The sequence below is a fragment of the Sciurus carolinensis genome, chromosome 11 (genome assembly GCF_902686445.1).
Source record: "Sciurus carolinensis chromosome 11, mSciCar1.2, whole genome shotgun sequence".
Taxonomy (NCBI): Eukaryota; Metazoa; Chordata; class Mammalia; order Rodentia; family Sciuridae; genus Sciurus; species Sciurus carolinensis.
In genome coordinates, this window is record NC_062223.1 from 64,557,664 (window position 1) to 64,575,031 (window position 17,368).

Sequence of the window (17,368 nt, forward strand, 5' to 3'; positions counted from 1 at the left end):
CCATGCACCGGGATTCTGATCTTGATCCCTCTGGAAATAATGTGGACAAAACTCAGTAGCTGGAAAGTGCTGATGGAAGAAGAGCCCACACGGTTGGGTATAGCACAGAGCATGGCAGGACTGGGGAGCAGGAAGGCTGGGAGGGAGATTGGGACAGTGGGTGCTGGATGCTCCAATAAGGAACTGAAGAGAACGTCCACGCACATGGTGAGCGAGGACCAGTTCAGCCAAGCTGAGCCCAGGAAACTTGTTTATGAGCATCTAACACAGAGTTCAAACACAGACTCTTCACCTGGGATAAACACATATACATTGTTTGGTCAGTACTTATAGTAAGATAAAATTTGATCCCTTCTGAAAACATCCATTTAATCTAAGAATTCTTGTGTACCTGGCAGGTTTGAGCAGGGAAAATGACTGGAAAACTGCACACTGGGACCCAGGCCTCTCCTGTACCCTGTAAGGTCTTCTCCACTCTGAAAGGTCATAAAGGGCCACCACATGGGGAAGGAGTGTCCACCCAGTTCAGGGCCTACATGCTCTGAGAAGGACAGCCCAGTGGTTCAGACCAGGACTGCCTGATTTTGTACTTCAACAAAGAAGTCCGCCTAGCTGGGCGTGGTGGTGCATGCCTGTAATCCAGCAGCTTGGGAGGCTGAAGCAGGAGGATGATGAGTTCAAGGCTAGCCTCAGCAATTTAGTGAGGCTCTAAGCAACCTAGCAGGATCTAAATAAAGGACTGGAGATGTGGCTCAGTGGTTAAGTGCCCTTGGGTTCAGTCCCCAATACAAAAAAAACAAAAACAAAAACAAAAAATACCCAAAAACATGGAAGAAGACAAGATGAGAGAGAAAGCTCTCCCACCTCCATGCAGGCAGGAGGGTTCTTTGGGATTCTGTGAAAGGGCAGGCTTGGGGCCAAGCCAGCCTTGGCAGAGTCCCGAAACTAGCTGTGCCTGTCCTTCCCAGAGCTATGTGACAGCAGATGCTGCCAGTGAGTTAAATGCAGGGATCTGTCTCTTCACAGGAATGAGGGGCTCCACACGCAGGCATTACCTCAAGCAAGCTGTCACCCACAAGGGCCACCAGCAGCTGGTGCGACTGACGTTCTCGCACCAGGGCTGCGTTCTCTGAAGCGTACATGGAGGTGAAGTCGAACATGGCCACATCAGGCTGCCCGTAGTGGTTCATGGCAAAGTCTAAGGACGGCAGCTGGTAATTGGTGGCGAAGTCTGCAGCTTCCCTGGCGTAGGAGAGCAGGTTGTCCTGGTTCACGTTCTCCGCACACAGCAGCATCTCTGTGTCGATGTAGTCCTGGGGAAGATCAGAACAGCGTGGAGCCTGACCCTCTGCAGGGGAGGAGTTGTATCCTCTCTAGGCAAAAGGACTTGGCATGGTCTACACAGTGAGGCTAATCAAAACAGAAATAGACAGCCAGCACCGGGGGAATAAAGAGGAAGCCAATCAGCCAGCTGTGAGGGTTAACACGGTTGTGATTAAGCTTCAAATTTGGCTTTGAGCTTCCTGGCATCCAAGGCAAAAGGGAAATGTGATATGTTACAGGACTTTCCTTATCAGAAAGAAGGAAGCACAGCCATTCCTCAGGGGAGGTAATTTTTTCCTGGCACTAAATTCTAAAAGATCTGTCTCACGTAGGAATTTTGACAGCAAACGCTGAGAGATTTAATGAACAGTGTACTTGATAATGTTCTTACAGCAAACAAGAAACACATTTCACATGACCGGCTCTTGCGATAACTTTTAACACAATTAAAAGACAATGGAGCAAGTCAGTAAGTGTGATTTAATAATGGAATTAGCTGAGCTAATGTGGTCCAGATGCTTTGCGTTGAGTAGTCAAACAAGACCGGAGGGAAATAAAGGTGCTCAACATAACTCTCAAACTTTCGTTCCAGAATCAGCTACTCCTTTCCTGAGAGGCTGAGGGCTCTCGTGGCTTGGCTCTGCTCTCAGGGTGTTCATTGTTCTACTTCCCTGCGTGGGGGCGGGGCACCCCGAGCGTAGAGGACCCTCCATTCATCCTGATGGTGCACCACAGGATGGCAGAGAAGGAAGGAAGAAGAGCAGACCAGACCCAGAGTCTAATGTGCTCATCATGTGGCAAACTAAAAGGCCACATTCCCAAAGATGACACAAAAATCATGGCTGGGCATGGTAGAATATGCTGGTAATCCCAGCAGCTTGGAAGAATGAGGCTGGAGGGTTTTACGTTCAGAGCCAGCCTCAGCAACTTAGTGAGGCCTTAAGCAACTCAGTGAGACCCTTTCTCTAAATAAAATATAAAAAAGGGTTGGAGAGGTAGCTCCGTGGTTAAGTGCCTCTGGGTTCAATCCCCAGTACCAAAACAAACAAACAAACAAACAACAACAAAAAAAAAAAAAACAGGAAAAAAGAATGAAAGGAAAAAATAAATCATACATGCCTCATGGGGTGGAAGAAGTGGCACAGAGGACAGACACAGGCTTTACGGTCAGCAAGGGCAATGGGTCAAATTCCACCTCTGTGTTCATTAACTATATCGAGCAAGTTGTTTAACTCAATACTGAGTCTGTTTTCTCATTTGTAAAATGCGAGTAACAAAATCTACGGCACAGAGCCACGTGAAGATTGAATGAGACTGTGCCTGTGAAATCGCCAGCCCTGAGCCTGGCATGTGGGAAGTGGGTGGAAATGGATGGGAATGCCTGTCCCCAGTAATTCACAAGGGCACGAAAGGCGGCATGTGGTGAAGGGCAACCCAGACCCACCCAAGGTGCTGGCATGAGCATTTGCAGGTCTCAAGAGGCTCAGCTTCACCTGCACCCACAGTGACCTCCTGTCTCAGTCCTCAGAAGAGCCATGATTTCAAACACTTTGTTGGAGAAATTCTAATATTTCCACACCCGAACCACAATTCTCAAGTTGCTTCTAGCATTGGTCCGAGAGTCCTTTGTCGGGTCCTGGAGTTGGGATGGAGTTCCTGTTACCTGGTTTTCCTTTGGACACCTCTTCCTGGGTCAGTGTGGGACCTGACAGGGGGAGCAGACTTCGGGCTGGACCTGGTGAGAGTCCACGCAGCCTGGTGCTGCTATGGGGAGTCCTGGGCAAGTGGGTGGGTGGCAGAACCATCCAAAGGAGGTGAGAACGAGGACAATAAGGAAAAGCAGGGCAGAGAGGCAGGGAACGGTTTTAGGTAAAGTGGGCAGGCCTGGGGAAGTTGTTTTAAATAGAGATAAAAGCGGGGCAGGAGGATAAATTCAGGCCTGATTTTCCACGGGCCTGTAGTGCTGAAGTGGGACTGGATACTAAATAGAGAGGTGGGTCTGTGGGCAGGGAAGCCACAAAAATGAGTGAAGGGTGAGGGATCCAATAGGAAGAAGACTTGCCCTAGTGCTGGGCTGGGCTTAAGGGAAGGTGGGGCAAGGTCCACCCAAAGCTTCACAGGAGGCAGGGCTCAGTACTGAGGCAGCTGAATGGGGATCCACAACACATGGAGTGAGAAATGCCTGCGGTGACCAGGAATCCCAGGCTGAGTGGGCCTGGGCCAGGGGAAGAAGGGCCCAGGGAGGCTCTGGGATGGGTGCACTCCTTGAGGGAAGAGAAAGCTGGACACAGCTGGGAGCCCAGAGGCAGGGTTTCTAGAGGAGAAATTTTATTTTCCCTTCAAGAACATGAAGAGAAATCCAGGGATCAGCTGGAATAGATGGGGAAGCAGGTAAGGGAAACCTCTTGTCCAGAGGTCTGTCAGTCATTCAACAAACATTTAAGGTAGCATCTGTAGGAAGATACTGACCTACGTAGGGAGAGGATAACTGAGAGGGCTTGCCGTTCCTCTGGGGGCAAGAGAAGAATGTAAATTTAAGTGGTTCAGGGTAGATGGGCCAGACGCACGCTATAGAGTTCTCCTGTGTCCAGCCTACGGCCTCCGATTTCTAGACGTGAGTTTGTGTCATGGCCCTCAAGGCCCCTCGCTCCAGCTCAGGAGATCAAGGAGTCCTCTGGGGAGGAGAGGCTTTGGTGAGGTGATCACAGGTCTGGGATTCATTCCAACTCCCCAAAGTCACCACCAGAGCACATCGTGCTTACTGACCTGCACCATGAGAGAGAGCTCAAGATGGGAACGTGGAGGGGCTCTGACAAAGCCGAGGAATAGAGCCACCTTGAACAACGTGTCATGGCCTGGACAAATGCCCTGGGATGACCTGAGGGTGCCCTTAGTGTCCCAGGAGGGTGGCGGACTCAGACAGTGAAACAGAAAACCCACGTCACACTCTTCCCGGAGCCCGGGCCCTCTCCTGCACCTGCGGCCCTGCGTGCCGGAACTGCCCTGCACTGACAGCCATCTCCAGACTCAGCAGCAACCTCAGGAGGGCCGGCTGCAGGGCAGCAGCAGGGGTATGCTGCCTCCCCAGAAGGACCCACGGGCACTGGACGCCAGCCATTGAGGCCCCGCGCTCACACCTCCGCAGGCGCGCTCAGCCAGCTTCACCAGCGGCTCCCCGCAGCCGCCACCCACAACCCAGGCTCTCAGCAAAGACCTGAGCCAATGTGGAGGAGACCCAGGGGAGGGCTGGGTTACTAATGCCACCCGGCCGGCTGCCAGCACAGGCTGGCAAGAAGAGAGGCACATTCTTCTCTAACAAGCAGCAACCAATGGTCACCATGCTTCCCGGGCTCCAGGCCGGCACCGGGGAGCAGGCTGACCTGGGAGCGCACGATGCTTATCTTAGCATGCAGTGGTGGCAGCAGAGGTGAGAACAGGGGCTCGGGGAGGGCTGAAACCTGACCAGAGGGGCTGCCAGTCCAGGGCCCGCCACTCCATGTGCTTCCCCCTTCCTACCCTGTTCCTGGAAGATGCAAAGCCACAGAGCAGAAGCCAGGAAGCCAGCAGGACAAAAGAGTGGGTGTCCAAGTAAGACTGAGAAGTTAGGGAGGGAATCTGCAAACTCATCCCAAGCCAGGCCGCTGTGTGTGTGTGTGTGTGTGTGTGTGTGTGTGTGTGTGTACAGACGTGTGTATACATACAAAAACACACACCCCTCTCCAGAACCCTTTCCCACAGAAATCATTCTTATTTTGCAGACATGAAGACTGAGTTTCAGAAAGAATAAACAGCTCGCCCATGATTCTGAGTTAGTATGTGGCGAAGAGTGATCTGTCCCCCATACCACAATAAGGGGACACAGCATGAAGTTCTCCAGGGGAAGGCATCTCTGTGTTCCACCAGGACAAGGAGCCCCCATCTGTCTCCACGTGACCTCCCAGAGAAGGAGCAGGGTAGGTGAAGACTTGGCTGATCCACACTAACGCCAGCACACTTCTCTGCAGAAGCCTCTCCAGGCCTGGGCGCGGCTCCTTTACCGGCACTCATTCAATAACAAGGGCAAGGAATGGGGGAGGTGGGTGGCCCCTTCTGTCTCCTCCCTGGGCTCAGTTTCTGGCAGGACAGCGTCTTCTCCCACACCTGCTGGTGCTGCCGGCCCAGGTCATAAAGGGAAAGGCAGGTGAGAAATGAGCCAAGGTACATACGTTAATGATGACACCTTTGTCCAGCAGACTCTGCTTCTTGGCAGTCATGACAAAATAGTGGGTGCTGTCCTTGTAGTAAACAATGTTCTCGAGATCGATCCCTGAAAAGAGAAGTGTTCAGGCCCACGGTTACTTCCCCAGAGCCAGCTGTGTGCCAGGAACTGTACTTTGCCTCATTGCAGGTCTCATTATTTATCTGCAGAATATTATGTGAGACAAGAGTTTAAGATGCGAGGTTGGGAAAGATAAGAGAGGACTTGAAGTGACCTGAGTCAGAAGAGCTAGCATTTATATTCACAGCAAGACGTTGTTGTTTGAGTTCACAATGTCTGCAGGGGTTGTGAGCCAGTGTTTCTAAGGTGGAGCTGGGTAAGATGTCATAAAAACCGTAGGACCTGACCTTGGAAGCTAAACAGCAACACAGCCAGGATTTGAACCCAAGCCTGTACGGCTCTGAGTGCTATCCACTGTGCCCTCCCTGTGGTCAGAGCTGTGGAAATTCTCCAAAGCCTACACCAACAGATGCTTCTACTATTTCCCTGCTGGTGAGTGAAAACCCAAGAGCAGTGGTAGGAAGAACTCAGATTAGAGACCTGGAATATATCTTTTTGCACTCTGGGTTTCTGCAAAAACCACACTGAGAGATGTGAGCTTAGTCAGTTGTTCTCAAAGGGTGGTCCCTGGCCAGGGGCCCTCTGAGAACTTATTAAAAATGCAGCTTATCAGCAGCTTATCCAAGACTTACTTCATCAGAAACTCTGGGGATAGGGCCAGCACCCAGGGTTCTAACAAGCCGTCTGGGTAATTCTGGTGCATATTTGAGTTTGAGAATGACTGGCCTAGTTTATTTGAAGGGAGAGGAAGGAACAGACACCTGGAGACCCATCAGCATTCCACACAAGGGAGCTGGGCTGGGGAACCACAGGAACCTTTACTGCAGTTCAGTAGGGAACAGCCAAGAATGCAGAGGCCCCCAAGAGAACAGAGGAAATGTCGCTGTCACTGTGTGAGGGCACTTTGTGAAACAACAGCCTAAGGTGACAACCTCAGCAAAGTTTAAAGGAAACGCATTGAAACGTTTAGAAAAACATATTCAATGTCCTGTCAGAATTTATAACCGGTGGTCTAAATATTTGTTTTCTTGGCTTTGAGGGAAAGGAAGTATTGGAGAACTTTTAAATAATTCAAAAGGACATAAATGCTGGAAGGAAATATTAAAACTCAATAAAATTATGCAATTGTGGGGAAACTCAAAGGGTCACTTAATGGATGCGTTTCATTGTGGACAGCGAGAGGCAGAGTCTGGCTCCACAATTAATCTCATTCCTAGAAAACAAGTTTAAAGATATGATTCAACAGAAACAGTCTTATCTGCAACAGTAAATTAGTGAAAGGTCTAAATCAGAGGTCAGCAAATATTTTTCAAAGGGCCAGATGGTAAACATTTTTGACTTTGTGAGCCATATGGTCCCTGTTGTAAGGGCCCATGGTATAGTCAGCCATCAATGGCAATGAAAATAAACAGGCATGGTTGTGTTATCACCCATGTTTACAATGGACATCAAAATTTAAATTTCATATAATTTTCATGCATTAAAAAATATTACCCTTTTGATTTTTTTTTCTTTAGCCACTTTCAAAATACAAAACCATTCTTGGCTCAAAGGCAATATAAAAACATGTGGCCAGCTCTGGTTTGCCAATCCCTGGCTTAAAAGCTTAAGCGGCGACACCTACTTGGTAAGATGTTCCACAGCTCCCAAACTGACCATCAGGAGGTCTATGTTGGAAAGATGACGTTGAATGAGAAATGTGGACGATATTTTAAATATGACGCCGAGTCATATGATTCAAGGTGGAGAGGTGGAGCCATGGATAAAGCAAGTATGCAGGCGGAAAATAGAAGGAGCTCATGACTGAAGGTGCTATACCCGGTGGTCAAATAGCAGGTAACTGACCTCCAGCACAAAGATTATATTTAAAATTGTTATTATACTGCCTTTTCAAGGGAAAATACACATTTTTAGTCAAGTAAAAAAGAAAGCAAGCCTGGTGTGGTGGCACACACCTGTAATCTCAGCAGCTCAGGAGGCTGAGGCAGGAGGATTGCAAGTTCAAAGTCAGCCTCAGCAACTTAGCGAGGTCCTAAGCAATTTAGCAAGATCCTGTCTCAAAATAAAATATAAAAAATATAAAAAGGGCTGGGGATGTGGCTCAGTGGCTAAGCAGCCCTGTGTTCAATCCTCAGTATCAAAAAAGAAGGAAGAAAACATCTGGAATTTACTTAATTGAAAACAGGCGATTCATCCTTGCTTTCTGCTCACTTTGTTTTCTCTGCCATCCTTACGACTACCCAGCGTGTCCCTTTTCTGTTCTTTGGCTATCTACCTCCATAGCATGAACACAGGTCCTGGGGGAGGAATTCTGTCTTGTTCACTGGTCTAGCTCAGGCCCCAAAGCTGCATCTGGCATGTAGCAGCCAGTGAGTGAGTGAATCAGCACCTCTGTCCTCTCCACCTGTGGCTGGATGGCATGTGCTGCCAGAGAGTGGCACCCCTAGACATCCTTTGGGGACAGCAGCAGCTGGTGTGCAGCATGTGGGCTCCTTCAGGTGCCACCTGTGGATTCCTGGCTCCCAGAGCACCCCTGTGTTTCATGCTGCCTCCCAGGTGCAGTGCTGATCATCTTGCATTAGGGCACTTTATGTGGGTATCCTTGAAGGTCAGGGAGGTGTGTCAGCAGGAGGTATAGATCACGTCAACCTTGACCTTGTACCCCACAATACTGAGCAATGGCGTACAGCAGGCACTCAGTAAAGGTCAATAGAATAAAGGCTCTATCTGTTTTCTATTTTCAGGTAAAATATCCAGAATGTTCATCAAGAATCCTTTGAAGGAACACTGCCCACTTATCACCGTAAGGAGAAATCTCTGCCTCCACCCTCTCAGTATGAGTCCCTTAGAAAATATGGATAAGAGCTGGTTGAGAGAGAAGTGAAGGTCTCACCTGTTTCTTCTTTCAGGTCCTGAAAAAATTTCTGGTTGAAGATGAAGGCCACGCCACTAATCTCTTCTACCTTGGCCTCAGCTGTGCTATTTCTGTTTATGAAGTTGGCAGTGATGGCAATAGCCAGCTTCCCACGGAACTCCTTTCTCCTGAACCCTGTGAGGGGAGAGAGACAACTGAGTCAGTCTTCTGGGTTTGGCATGAACACTGAAAGTCATTACTGAGAAAGGCCTTCTCAGTGCCCGCAGGCCAGTGAAACCAGGCCTGTAGGCCTCTGGAGGCCAGGAGTCTGCAGAAATGACTGGTTTGCTCCCAAGAGGAAGCAACATGTCACCAGAGGCTTGCAAAGTCAGTGGGACTCTGTCCCTCCCTAAAACCTGTGCGACCAATACCCTGGTGAGTTAGGCTTGGCAAATGGCCCAAGTGATCTTCTCCAGCAGGCGACTAGTCACAGAGCTCACCCTTCTACAGAGACGCTCCCCTACTCCAGTATGATTGATGTTCTTATAGACACGGGAAAGCAGGGCACACTTGTGCCCAGAGAGAGACAGATTGTCCTGTGAAGATGAAGATTAGGTGTGCTTCTATAACCCAAGGAACACCGAGACTGAAGCAAACACCAGCAGCTCAGAGAGGGGCAGGAAACCCATTCTTCCCACAGTCCTCAAAAGGAATGAACCCTGGGGACAACTTGATGGTGGACTTCCAGCCTCCATAACTATGAGACAATAGCATGCAGTTTGTGGTACTTCATTAGAACAGCCCCCAGAAACTAATACACTGATTCCTAGTAACAGGTACTTAGTACATATCGAATAAATGTATAATGAATAGACAGAATTCTAACTTGCATAATTTAGTACTCTAATTCCTTAGGGTTCTTATTAATTTTTACTTTTTTGTTTAAATTGACACAAAATAATTGTACATGCTTATGGCATACAATGTGGTACTTGATACATGTATGTAATAAGCAATAATCAAATCAGGGTAATTAGCACATCTCCTCAAACATTCATTATTTCTTTAGGCAGAGACCATTCAAAATTCCCTCTTCTAGCTATCTAAGAAAAATATTCTTAGTTGTAGATGTACACAATACCTTTATTTTGTTTATTTAGTTTTTTTTAATGTGGTGCTGGGGATCGAACCCAGGGCCTCACACATGCTAGGCAAGCACTCTCCTGCTGAGCCCCAGCCCCAGCCCCAGCCCTCTTCTAGCTATCCTGAAACGTTTATCACAGCCAACTGTGCAGTGGGACATAGGAGTACATCCTCAGGGGGCTTGGCTTTCAATGGCTTATATGAACATTTATTTTGATTGGCAGTGATGCGGGATCACAGCAGGTGGTCACATCTCAATGGAGCCTTCTCCTGACCTTCCTTTTTCTAGGCATCTGTGGTCCTGAATTCTCCCACTCCTGCCCCAGACATGCTGCTTACCTGCTTGATTCCAGGCCCCAGTACCTATGGTTTGAATGTGTCCCCTGAATTCCTGTGTTGGAAGCTTAATCCCCAAATTCATATGTCATGGTAGTTGGAGAGGGACCTTAGGGAAATGATTGTGTCCAAGTGTTCTGCCCTCAAGATTGGATTCATTCACTCATGAATTCATGGATTAATGGGCCATCTCAGGTGTGGCTTTGTTGTAAAAGGGAGCTCTCTTGGCAAGCTTGTTCTATGTTGCCTGGGGATGCCCTCTGTCATGTTATGATGCAGCAAGAAAGCCCTCACCAGATGCTGGTGCCAGTCTTTTGGACTTCTAACTTCCAGAATCATGAGCTAAATAAACCTTTATTCTTAATAAATTTCCCAGACTCAGATATTCTATTATAGCATCAGAAAACAGACTAAGACACTAGTCATACAGGTACAGACCTGCTCAGCATAACCTTGGGAATTCTCTGTACATCCTCTCACCACGTACTCCAGCCTCATGCTGGTACCCAATCCTCTGTCCAAAATTCCTTTGACTGAAATCTTAGGTTTCTACTTAGAACCCCTTCTTCAAGTTGTTCCTCATTAGATCTTTGTCAAAGTAACAGGAATGGTTATTTACTAAATCACCAAAACAACATACGAAGTCCTAAGAGTACGACATCCAGATTGGAAGCCAGAACTGTTTAAAATACCTTGTCAGATATTGGTTATTGATTGTGAGGGTATGGAAGTGAGGTCAGAAGGTGGTGGTGGTAAAGAGCACTCAGGGAAGGGCCTGAGCCAGAAGCAGCAGACATCCTGAATTTTCTATCAGCCTATTTCAGGGCATGCGCCCTGTCCTCCGGGGTGCCCTCCCTGTCAGATATTCACAGCCTGTGGCCCTCCAGGGGGGCAAGCTCAAAAAGCAGAATTGTCCCTAGTCTAAGAGATGCCATTGGGGGGCCATATTAATTACAACTCGTGGTTTCAAATTGGTACTGCTACTATAAATCAGGACACCTAGTAGCCTAATTGATCCCAGATCTGGGATGGACATGACTTGTGCATTTCCTAGTGATGGGTTTCTCTCTTAACCAACGCTGGATCTCACCCCAGGAAAGCACAATGGGCATCCCACTTTAGGACCCAGTGAAGCATGGTTTTGTACAGGACAGTTTGGCAGAGCTTATCTAACTGCCCAGCAGTGGGTGTGCTTAAGAGTTGTGGAAACAGAGGGGCTCCTTTTCTAACTCCTTCCGTTCCTAGTGCACTTGAACGTGAACAAACGCCATTAAAGGCATGAAGTGTTTATCTCAGATGAAGTGTTAAAGTGCTCAGCACCCTGGCTCGCACATCAGCAGGTGCTCAATAGATGCATGTTGATTTTTCCCACAGCACTTAACCTTTATAGAGCATTTTTGCATATAAGTGAGTCTGGGAATCACAGAACGAGTGAGTGTCCAATCCTCAGCACAATGCTCTGAGTGGGTTCGGCTACCCTCCTTCTAGATCTGGGAAAACCAAGGTCCAGAGAGAATGAAATGGTGGCCCTCTCACTCTCAGCCCCATGGAGCCCAGCCCCCGCTGCCTCAGGTAGGACAGGACATCTGCCCTCTGAGAAGCTCCCCTAGCTTTGGTACCTGCCATCTTGCCCTCCCTTCTCTCATCCCTCCCAGTCTCCCCATCCCTGTCCCAAGAGGAAGAACCCTTACCTTCCAGGGTATTCCTGCGGCCATCCGCACCAATGATGACGTCAAACTCAAACTCCGATAGGGCGTGGCCTGCAGGGAGGAATTCTGCCCGCCAGCCAATTTCTGCAGGACACGAAGGGGAGATGAGCCACAGGGAGAGGGGGGAGGAGAGAGTGGGGCAGCCCTGTATGTTGGCCATGAGAAATGGACAATGCAGCCCAGGCAGAGCCCCCAGGGGAAGGGACAAGGCAGTCCAGTCATACTCTGTCTGGCATCTGCTGGCTTCGGTATCAGTTCTGTCCAGGACAAAGTAAGCCAGCAATACCAGCTCCGGGCCTAGCTTCACTGGTCTTTACTGGAAGTTTATCCTACATGATTCCCAAACTAGTCTCTTTGCACAGTATTTTTCCTAACAGATTCTACTGTGTTCTCACATTCTCCCACGTGACTCAGTACCTTCTTATTGCTAAACAGACCCCAAAGAACAAAAACAATTTGAATTTCTATTTCTTGCTCAAAATATTCTACTGTGAAGTCTGCTGCCTTGGCAAAAAACATTTTCAGGTACAGCCTGTGTGTCTAGTAGAGACAGTAGTCAGGAGTGCTCATGTCTCTGAGTGCCAGGAAATAAATATTGTCCTGCTACAAAAGCCAACAAAGTCCCCCTATTGTAAATAAGATAACTTCTCACAAATGCTGGGCAGAGGAAATGAGAAATGAGGTATATTATGGAAACTATGAGGTTTCCAACACCAAGCTGGCTCAAAACTCTAAGCCCTTCCCAGGCAGGTGTTGATAGTCAAAAGGATGCAGAGGTTTTATGAACAACCTCCCTGACCATGGTGAGTCCAAGGGATCTGAATTAAATAAACATACTAAAAGGAAAAAGAGAAACATTACTGAAAAGGGCATACCTATATGGGCGAATTTTATGACTTATAAGTTAAATCTCAATCTGGACCAGGCACCCGAGAAAGACACCCTGAGTTTACCTGGCCTGATACCCTTTTCTGGGGAAGACCTGTGAATCTGAGCCCAAGGGATGGTGGACACTTATTTACTGTTTTAGCAAGAGTAGAAGACTATCTACTATACAGAGGAATCTTGTACAGAATAAATAATAGCTTTGAGAAAAAATATTATTTACCAAAATATCCATTGACCCTTTATTTCATAGTTGTTCTACAAGACTCATTTTCTGTACTGGATTTTGAAATATCTTGTGGGTCCAACAGGTGCATCCACACACCCATGTGAATTCACATGCATAACTTGGAGTGCATGTGAATGAACTTCGCCAAACCACCAAATCTATGTCCTCTTTTCTTCTATTGATTGGACTTAATTTGTCAAAATAGCATCTCCTAGTCACAAGGCCACCAAATCATAGGAGTGATGGCTTAATAATAATCCCCACCCACCCCACCCGGGAAATGAAGGGAAAAATCTAAAGCAATAGCAATGATCAAAAAAGGTAAGCTGTCCATGGATGGAAGTGTGCCAGACAGCTCCTAATAAAAATCACTCTCGCAGAAGAAACCTCCAACTGCTCCAAGTGTGGTTTCTGGTTTGCAATGTCTGATGTGGAGACAGAAAAGGAAAACTATACTTTACTTTGATTCTCTTGATCTTCAGGAGGCTCTAGAACCTTCACAAACTCCACATTCACATGGATTTCAACTCCCAACATCAGGGCCACCTTGAAGAGGATGAGCTGCAGTTGACGAATACCTGTTAGGGAGGGAGGGGCGGAGATGAGCCGTTGGTAGCAAGACCGAGTGCCTCCTGTATGCAGAACGCCACTGAATCACCGGTCAGCGGTCAGAGCGTGCTAATACACCAACCATGATCATCACTGAGTGCGGATTTTTGCGCCACACACTCAGTTTTACAGCAGTCCTTTGGGACCATCGTTATTCTCATTTTATAGATGAGAAACTGATGGTGTTTGCCTGAGGTCACACAGGAGCAAAATTAGAATGCGGGCCTGGATCTGTTTGATTCGCAGTCCCTGTGCTAGCACTGGATGACACCAGAGGGAAGAGGGACTCCACCTTTCCTGCCTCCTTCCTGAGCTGGGCTCTGGGCTTGGTAAGGTAAAGATGGAAAGAGGAGCAGACAGACAGACCGTGAAGGGCAACAAGTGAAGACAGGGATCAAATGGCTCCTGTGGGGAGGCTGTGTCTCAGCTCTTCGCCCTCCCATGGTAAGGGTCAGGGTGGGAAGTGCTCATGGTCCTCCACCTCCTGCTCACTGCCCCAGGGGGTAGAACCTCATTCCCCTATTTTGACTCCTGCGATTCTGTACCAATGGGCATCCCTCCGGGTATTTTTCTGCAGAGTGAGAAGTTTTAAACTCTCACGGGCCTCTCTAGATTTCACAGGTTTAGCTCACTTAATATTTCTTGAGCATCTACAATGCGTCAGGTACCAGGCAAGGCACAGGAGGTGGGGAACACGCCCTCTAATGGAGGAAATACAGGTAAACAGAATGGAGCTGGGCATGATTGTGGGTGATGGTGTATTGGCAAACAGAGCCTGAGCTGGGGTCCTGGAGGCCAAGAGAAGAGGAACCAAGACTATCAAATCCCACAGGAGGTCTGGGCAGTTGGGAGCAGGAGTCTTCTGCAGACTTGGGTGGTGGGTGTCATGGGAGGCGGCAGGAGTAGATGGTGGAACAGCCCACACCTCCTTTTTCCAGAGTGGATACTCTGAGGTAAGGGTGATCATGGAGCACATACAGAGACCTGGAGGGCCAGCGAGATGTGAGGAGTGGAAAGGCCTGTGAGAGGGGCAGGTGAACGGAGGGGAGGAGCCAAGGGGTCATGGTCTGAGAGGAGACGCCCAGGTCTACCTCTGCACTGCAGATGCAAGCAAGGAGTGCGGGAGTGGGTAGGGGGAAGCACAGGGGCTGGAACAGAGCGTGGCCTCTCTTCCCCAGAGTGCGGGAGGGAGGCCATCTGCTGAGAGCAAGAGGCTGCGGTGAGGGCTGGAACCACCTCAGTGGGAAGTGGAGGAGGCTGCTAACACAGGACCTGCCAGGAACTGCTGAGCAAGGCTGAGCCCGAGGACGCAGCTGGGGTTGGAGACCACCGATGGTCTGAACAGAAGCCAATCAGTGGGCTGGGAAGAGCCCTGGCCACCTCCTGCTATAAAACTCCTTCAGGGGAGGCCTGGCCTCTCCGCACAGGGTCAAGGTTCCTGGTCTCTCTGGTTCCAGTACACAGTAGGTGCTCAATAAATTCCTCCTGCCTCTCTTTTCACAAGGACCAGTGCTCCCCTTGACAAAGATGGTTCTGAATGTTTTGAGCTCATTCCCAGAGACTTTACAGCACTTCTTTCCAAGGTCTAGGGCGAGAGAGAGCCTATGAGTGTGGGCAGGAGGGGCTCCCGGACCAGGAAGTCAGGCCCACAGCCCCAGGGCCCACGAGGCCTGCTGTGCTGTGCTGCCTCCCAGGAGGGCCCCACGGGGGGGGGGGGTGTTCGGTGTCATTGCTCCGTGTGGGTAGAACACCACGCATTCTTCCAAGGGTGGGGCAGAACATCCTGAACACTGACGCTGCAACTTTCTGGGCAAATCCAAATTTCTTTCCACTAGACTCTTGGAATTTTCACATCCCAAAGAGGGAATAAACTCTGGGGCCACTGCTGGCAAATTCTCCTGGGTCCAAATAAATCACGCCCTGGGCGGCTGACATTTCTCTCCAGTCATTCTCGCCCACACTCTGCTCCCCTTCCCCACACGTCCTTGTCCTCATAGGGACGTGGCTCTCAGGGTTGGCTTCTCACCCACCCCCACAGCAAGCCCTAGGTCAGAGAAGGCAGCTCTGGAGTTCGAGTCTGGAGACTGTGGCCGCTCTGCCTCACTGTCCACCACTGAAGGCAAAGCATTTTCCTGAGGACCAACTCTGCCAAGCCTAGTGTGAAGGCCTTTGCCAAATGCCCGTTGGAAGTATGGAACCTCCAGAGATTTTCCAGAGGGAACTGCCCGGGCCTCCCAAGCCCAGAATCACACCCAGGGAGGATCTTGGCCTTCGTGGGGCACCACCACAGGCTCTACTCACTGATGTGGTCGATGGAGCCTGCGCAGAACTTCCCATAGAACTTCTTGGCTCCCAGGCCCCGAAGGTCATGGATGGTGAAAGGCCAGAGGTGCAGCACATTGTTCCGGGAGAAGGTGTCCCTCTTCTCCACCACGACCACTTTGGCTCCCAGGTAGGCAAGCTCGATGGCAGTGCGCAAACCACAGGGTCCTCCCCCAACGATGAGACACTGCAGGGGTGAGAGAGAGATGTTGGTGACCTCTGGCGTCTTGTCAGTAGCGTGACTGAGGAGCAAACCCCACCTACCCAAACCAACCAGCAAAGGCTCGCACACACCTGCCCGGGCCTGGCATCCCTCCAGCCAGAGCACATGACCCGTCCCTTTGCAAGCCTGTGGGGATGCAGAGGTATAGAGACTTGGGGAAAAGGCACGGCAAGATGTGCATGAGGTTCAGAGTGAGGTTGAACCAAGTTTTCATCCCAGATCTGGCACGTGGCCCTGAGGTTTCCTTATTTATAAAGTAGGTGTCTGAAGAGTCATTTTTCCATACAGGGCTATTGTAAAGAAGGTAATTTTTAAAAAAATATAAAGTACACCTTTGTGATCTTGAATTAAGCAATAGTTTATTTGATATAACACCAAGGGCACAAGCAGAAGGAAAAATTGATACATTGGACTTCATCAAAATTAAAAACTTTGTTGCTTCTAAGGATACTGTCAAAAAAAGTGAAAAGACATTCCCACAGATGGGAGAAAATATGTGTCAATCATATATATCTGATAAGAGACTCGGATCCAAAATATGCAAACAGTCTTTACAACTCAACAACAAAAATACAAACAGTCTAATTAAAGAATGGGCAAAGGATTTGTGTAGACATTTCTTCAAAGAACATGTACAAATGGTTGGTAAGTACATGAAAAGATGCCCAATACCCTTAGTCACTAGAAGAATGTGAACCAAAACCACAACAAGATGTCACTTCACACCCACTAGGATGACTGTCATGAAAAAGAGAATAAAAAGTGTTTGTGAGGAGATGGAGAAATTCAAACCCTCGTACATCACCGGTGGGAATGCAAAGTAGCACAGATGTGAATAGTCAAACTTAGGGTTACCATGTGAGCTGGCAGTTCAACTCCTTGGAGTATACCCAAGAGAAATGAAAACATGTCCACATGAAAACCAGTGCATGAGTGTACACGGCAGCATTCGTCACAATAGCCCCCAAATGGGAACAATGCAATTGTCCATTAGTTGATGAATAAACAAAATCTGATGTATCCACCCCTATAACACAATATCATTCAGCTTCAAAAAGGAATGAACTTCTAAGGCATGACTGAATCTTTAAAACATTGGGCTTAAGTGAAAGAGATTTGAGGCAAATGACTGTGTATTATATGCTTCTACTTATATGAAATATCCAGAATAGGCAAATCTGCGGAGACAGAGAGCACAGGGGATAGGGGGAGGGGAGGATAGGGACTACTAACGGATGCAGGGCTTCTTCCTGGGATATTTGCACATCCTTGTGAATATAAGAAAAGCACTGGCTTGTGTAGTTTAATTGGGTGAATGTTTATGTCTTGATAAAAATTGCATGAGAAAAAGCCTCTGGTAGAGAGACTGGCACACCCTGATGTAAATGTTGCTATTGCTGAAATCTAGTCCCTGTGT

The 17,368-nt window shown here is 48.5% G+C and overlaps 1 protein-coding gene and 1 long non-coding RNA gene across 8 annotated transcripts in view; one reads left to right on the plus strand and one right to left on the minus strand.

Moving 5' to 3' along the window:
- Mical2 (microtubule associated monooxygenase, calponin and LIM domain containing 2) overlaps positions 1-17,368 on the minus strand; it is a 208,942-nt gene that overhangs the window by 112,512 nt on the left and 79,062 nt on the right. For all 3 annotated transcript variants that reach the window (XM_047516541.1, XM_047516540.1, XM_047516542.1), the window contains exons 4-9: positions 15,708-15,915; positions 13,259-13,375; positions 11,666-11,767; positions 8,535-8,690; positions 5,529-5,629; positions 1,056-1,313 (exon numbers count right to left, since the gene is read on the minus strand). In XM_047516541.1, the coding sequence (XP_047372497.1) occupies positions 1,056-1,313; positions 5,529-5,629; positions 8,535-8,690; positions 11,666-11,767; positions 13,259-13,375; positions 15,708-15,915 (942 nt within the window). The remainder of the gene's footprint in view (positions 1-1,055; positions 1,314-5,528; positions 5,630-8,534; positions 8,691-11,665; positions 11,768-13,258; positions 13,376-15,707; positions 15,916-17,368) is intronic.
- LOC124958486 (uncharacterized) lies at positions 3,751-10,435 on the plus strand. 5 transcript variants are annotated; one of them, XR_007103899.1, is made up of 7 exons: positions 3,751-4,750; positions 5,082-5,276; positions 5,848-6,073; positions 7,159-7,268; positions 7,384-7,477; positions 8,386-8,444; positions 8,551-10,435. It is a non-coding gene; the product is annotated as an uncharacterized LOC124958486 (long non-coding RNA). The 5 variants fall into 5 exon arrangements; XR_007103895.1 differs by having other exon boundaries at positions 7,159-7,477; XR_007103896.1 differs by having other exon boundaries at positions 3,752-4,750; positions 5,864-6,073; positions 7,159-7,477.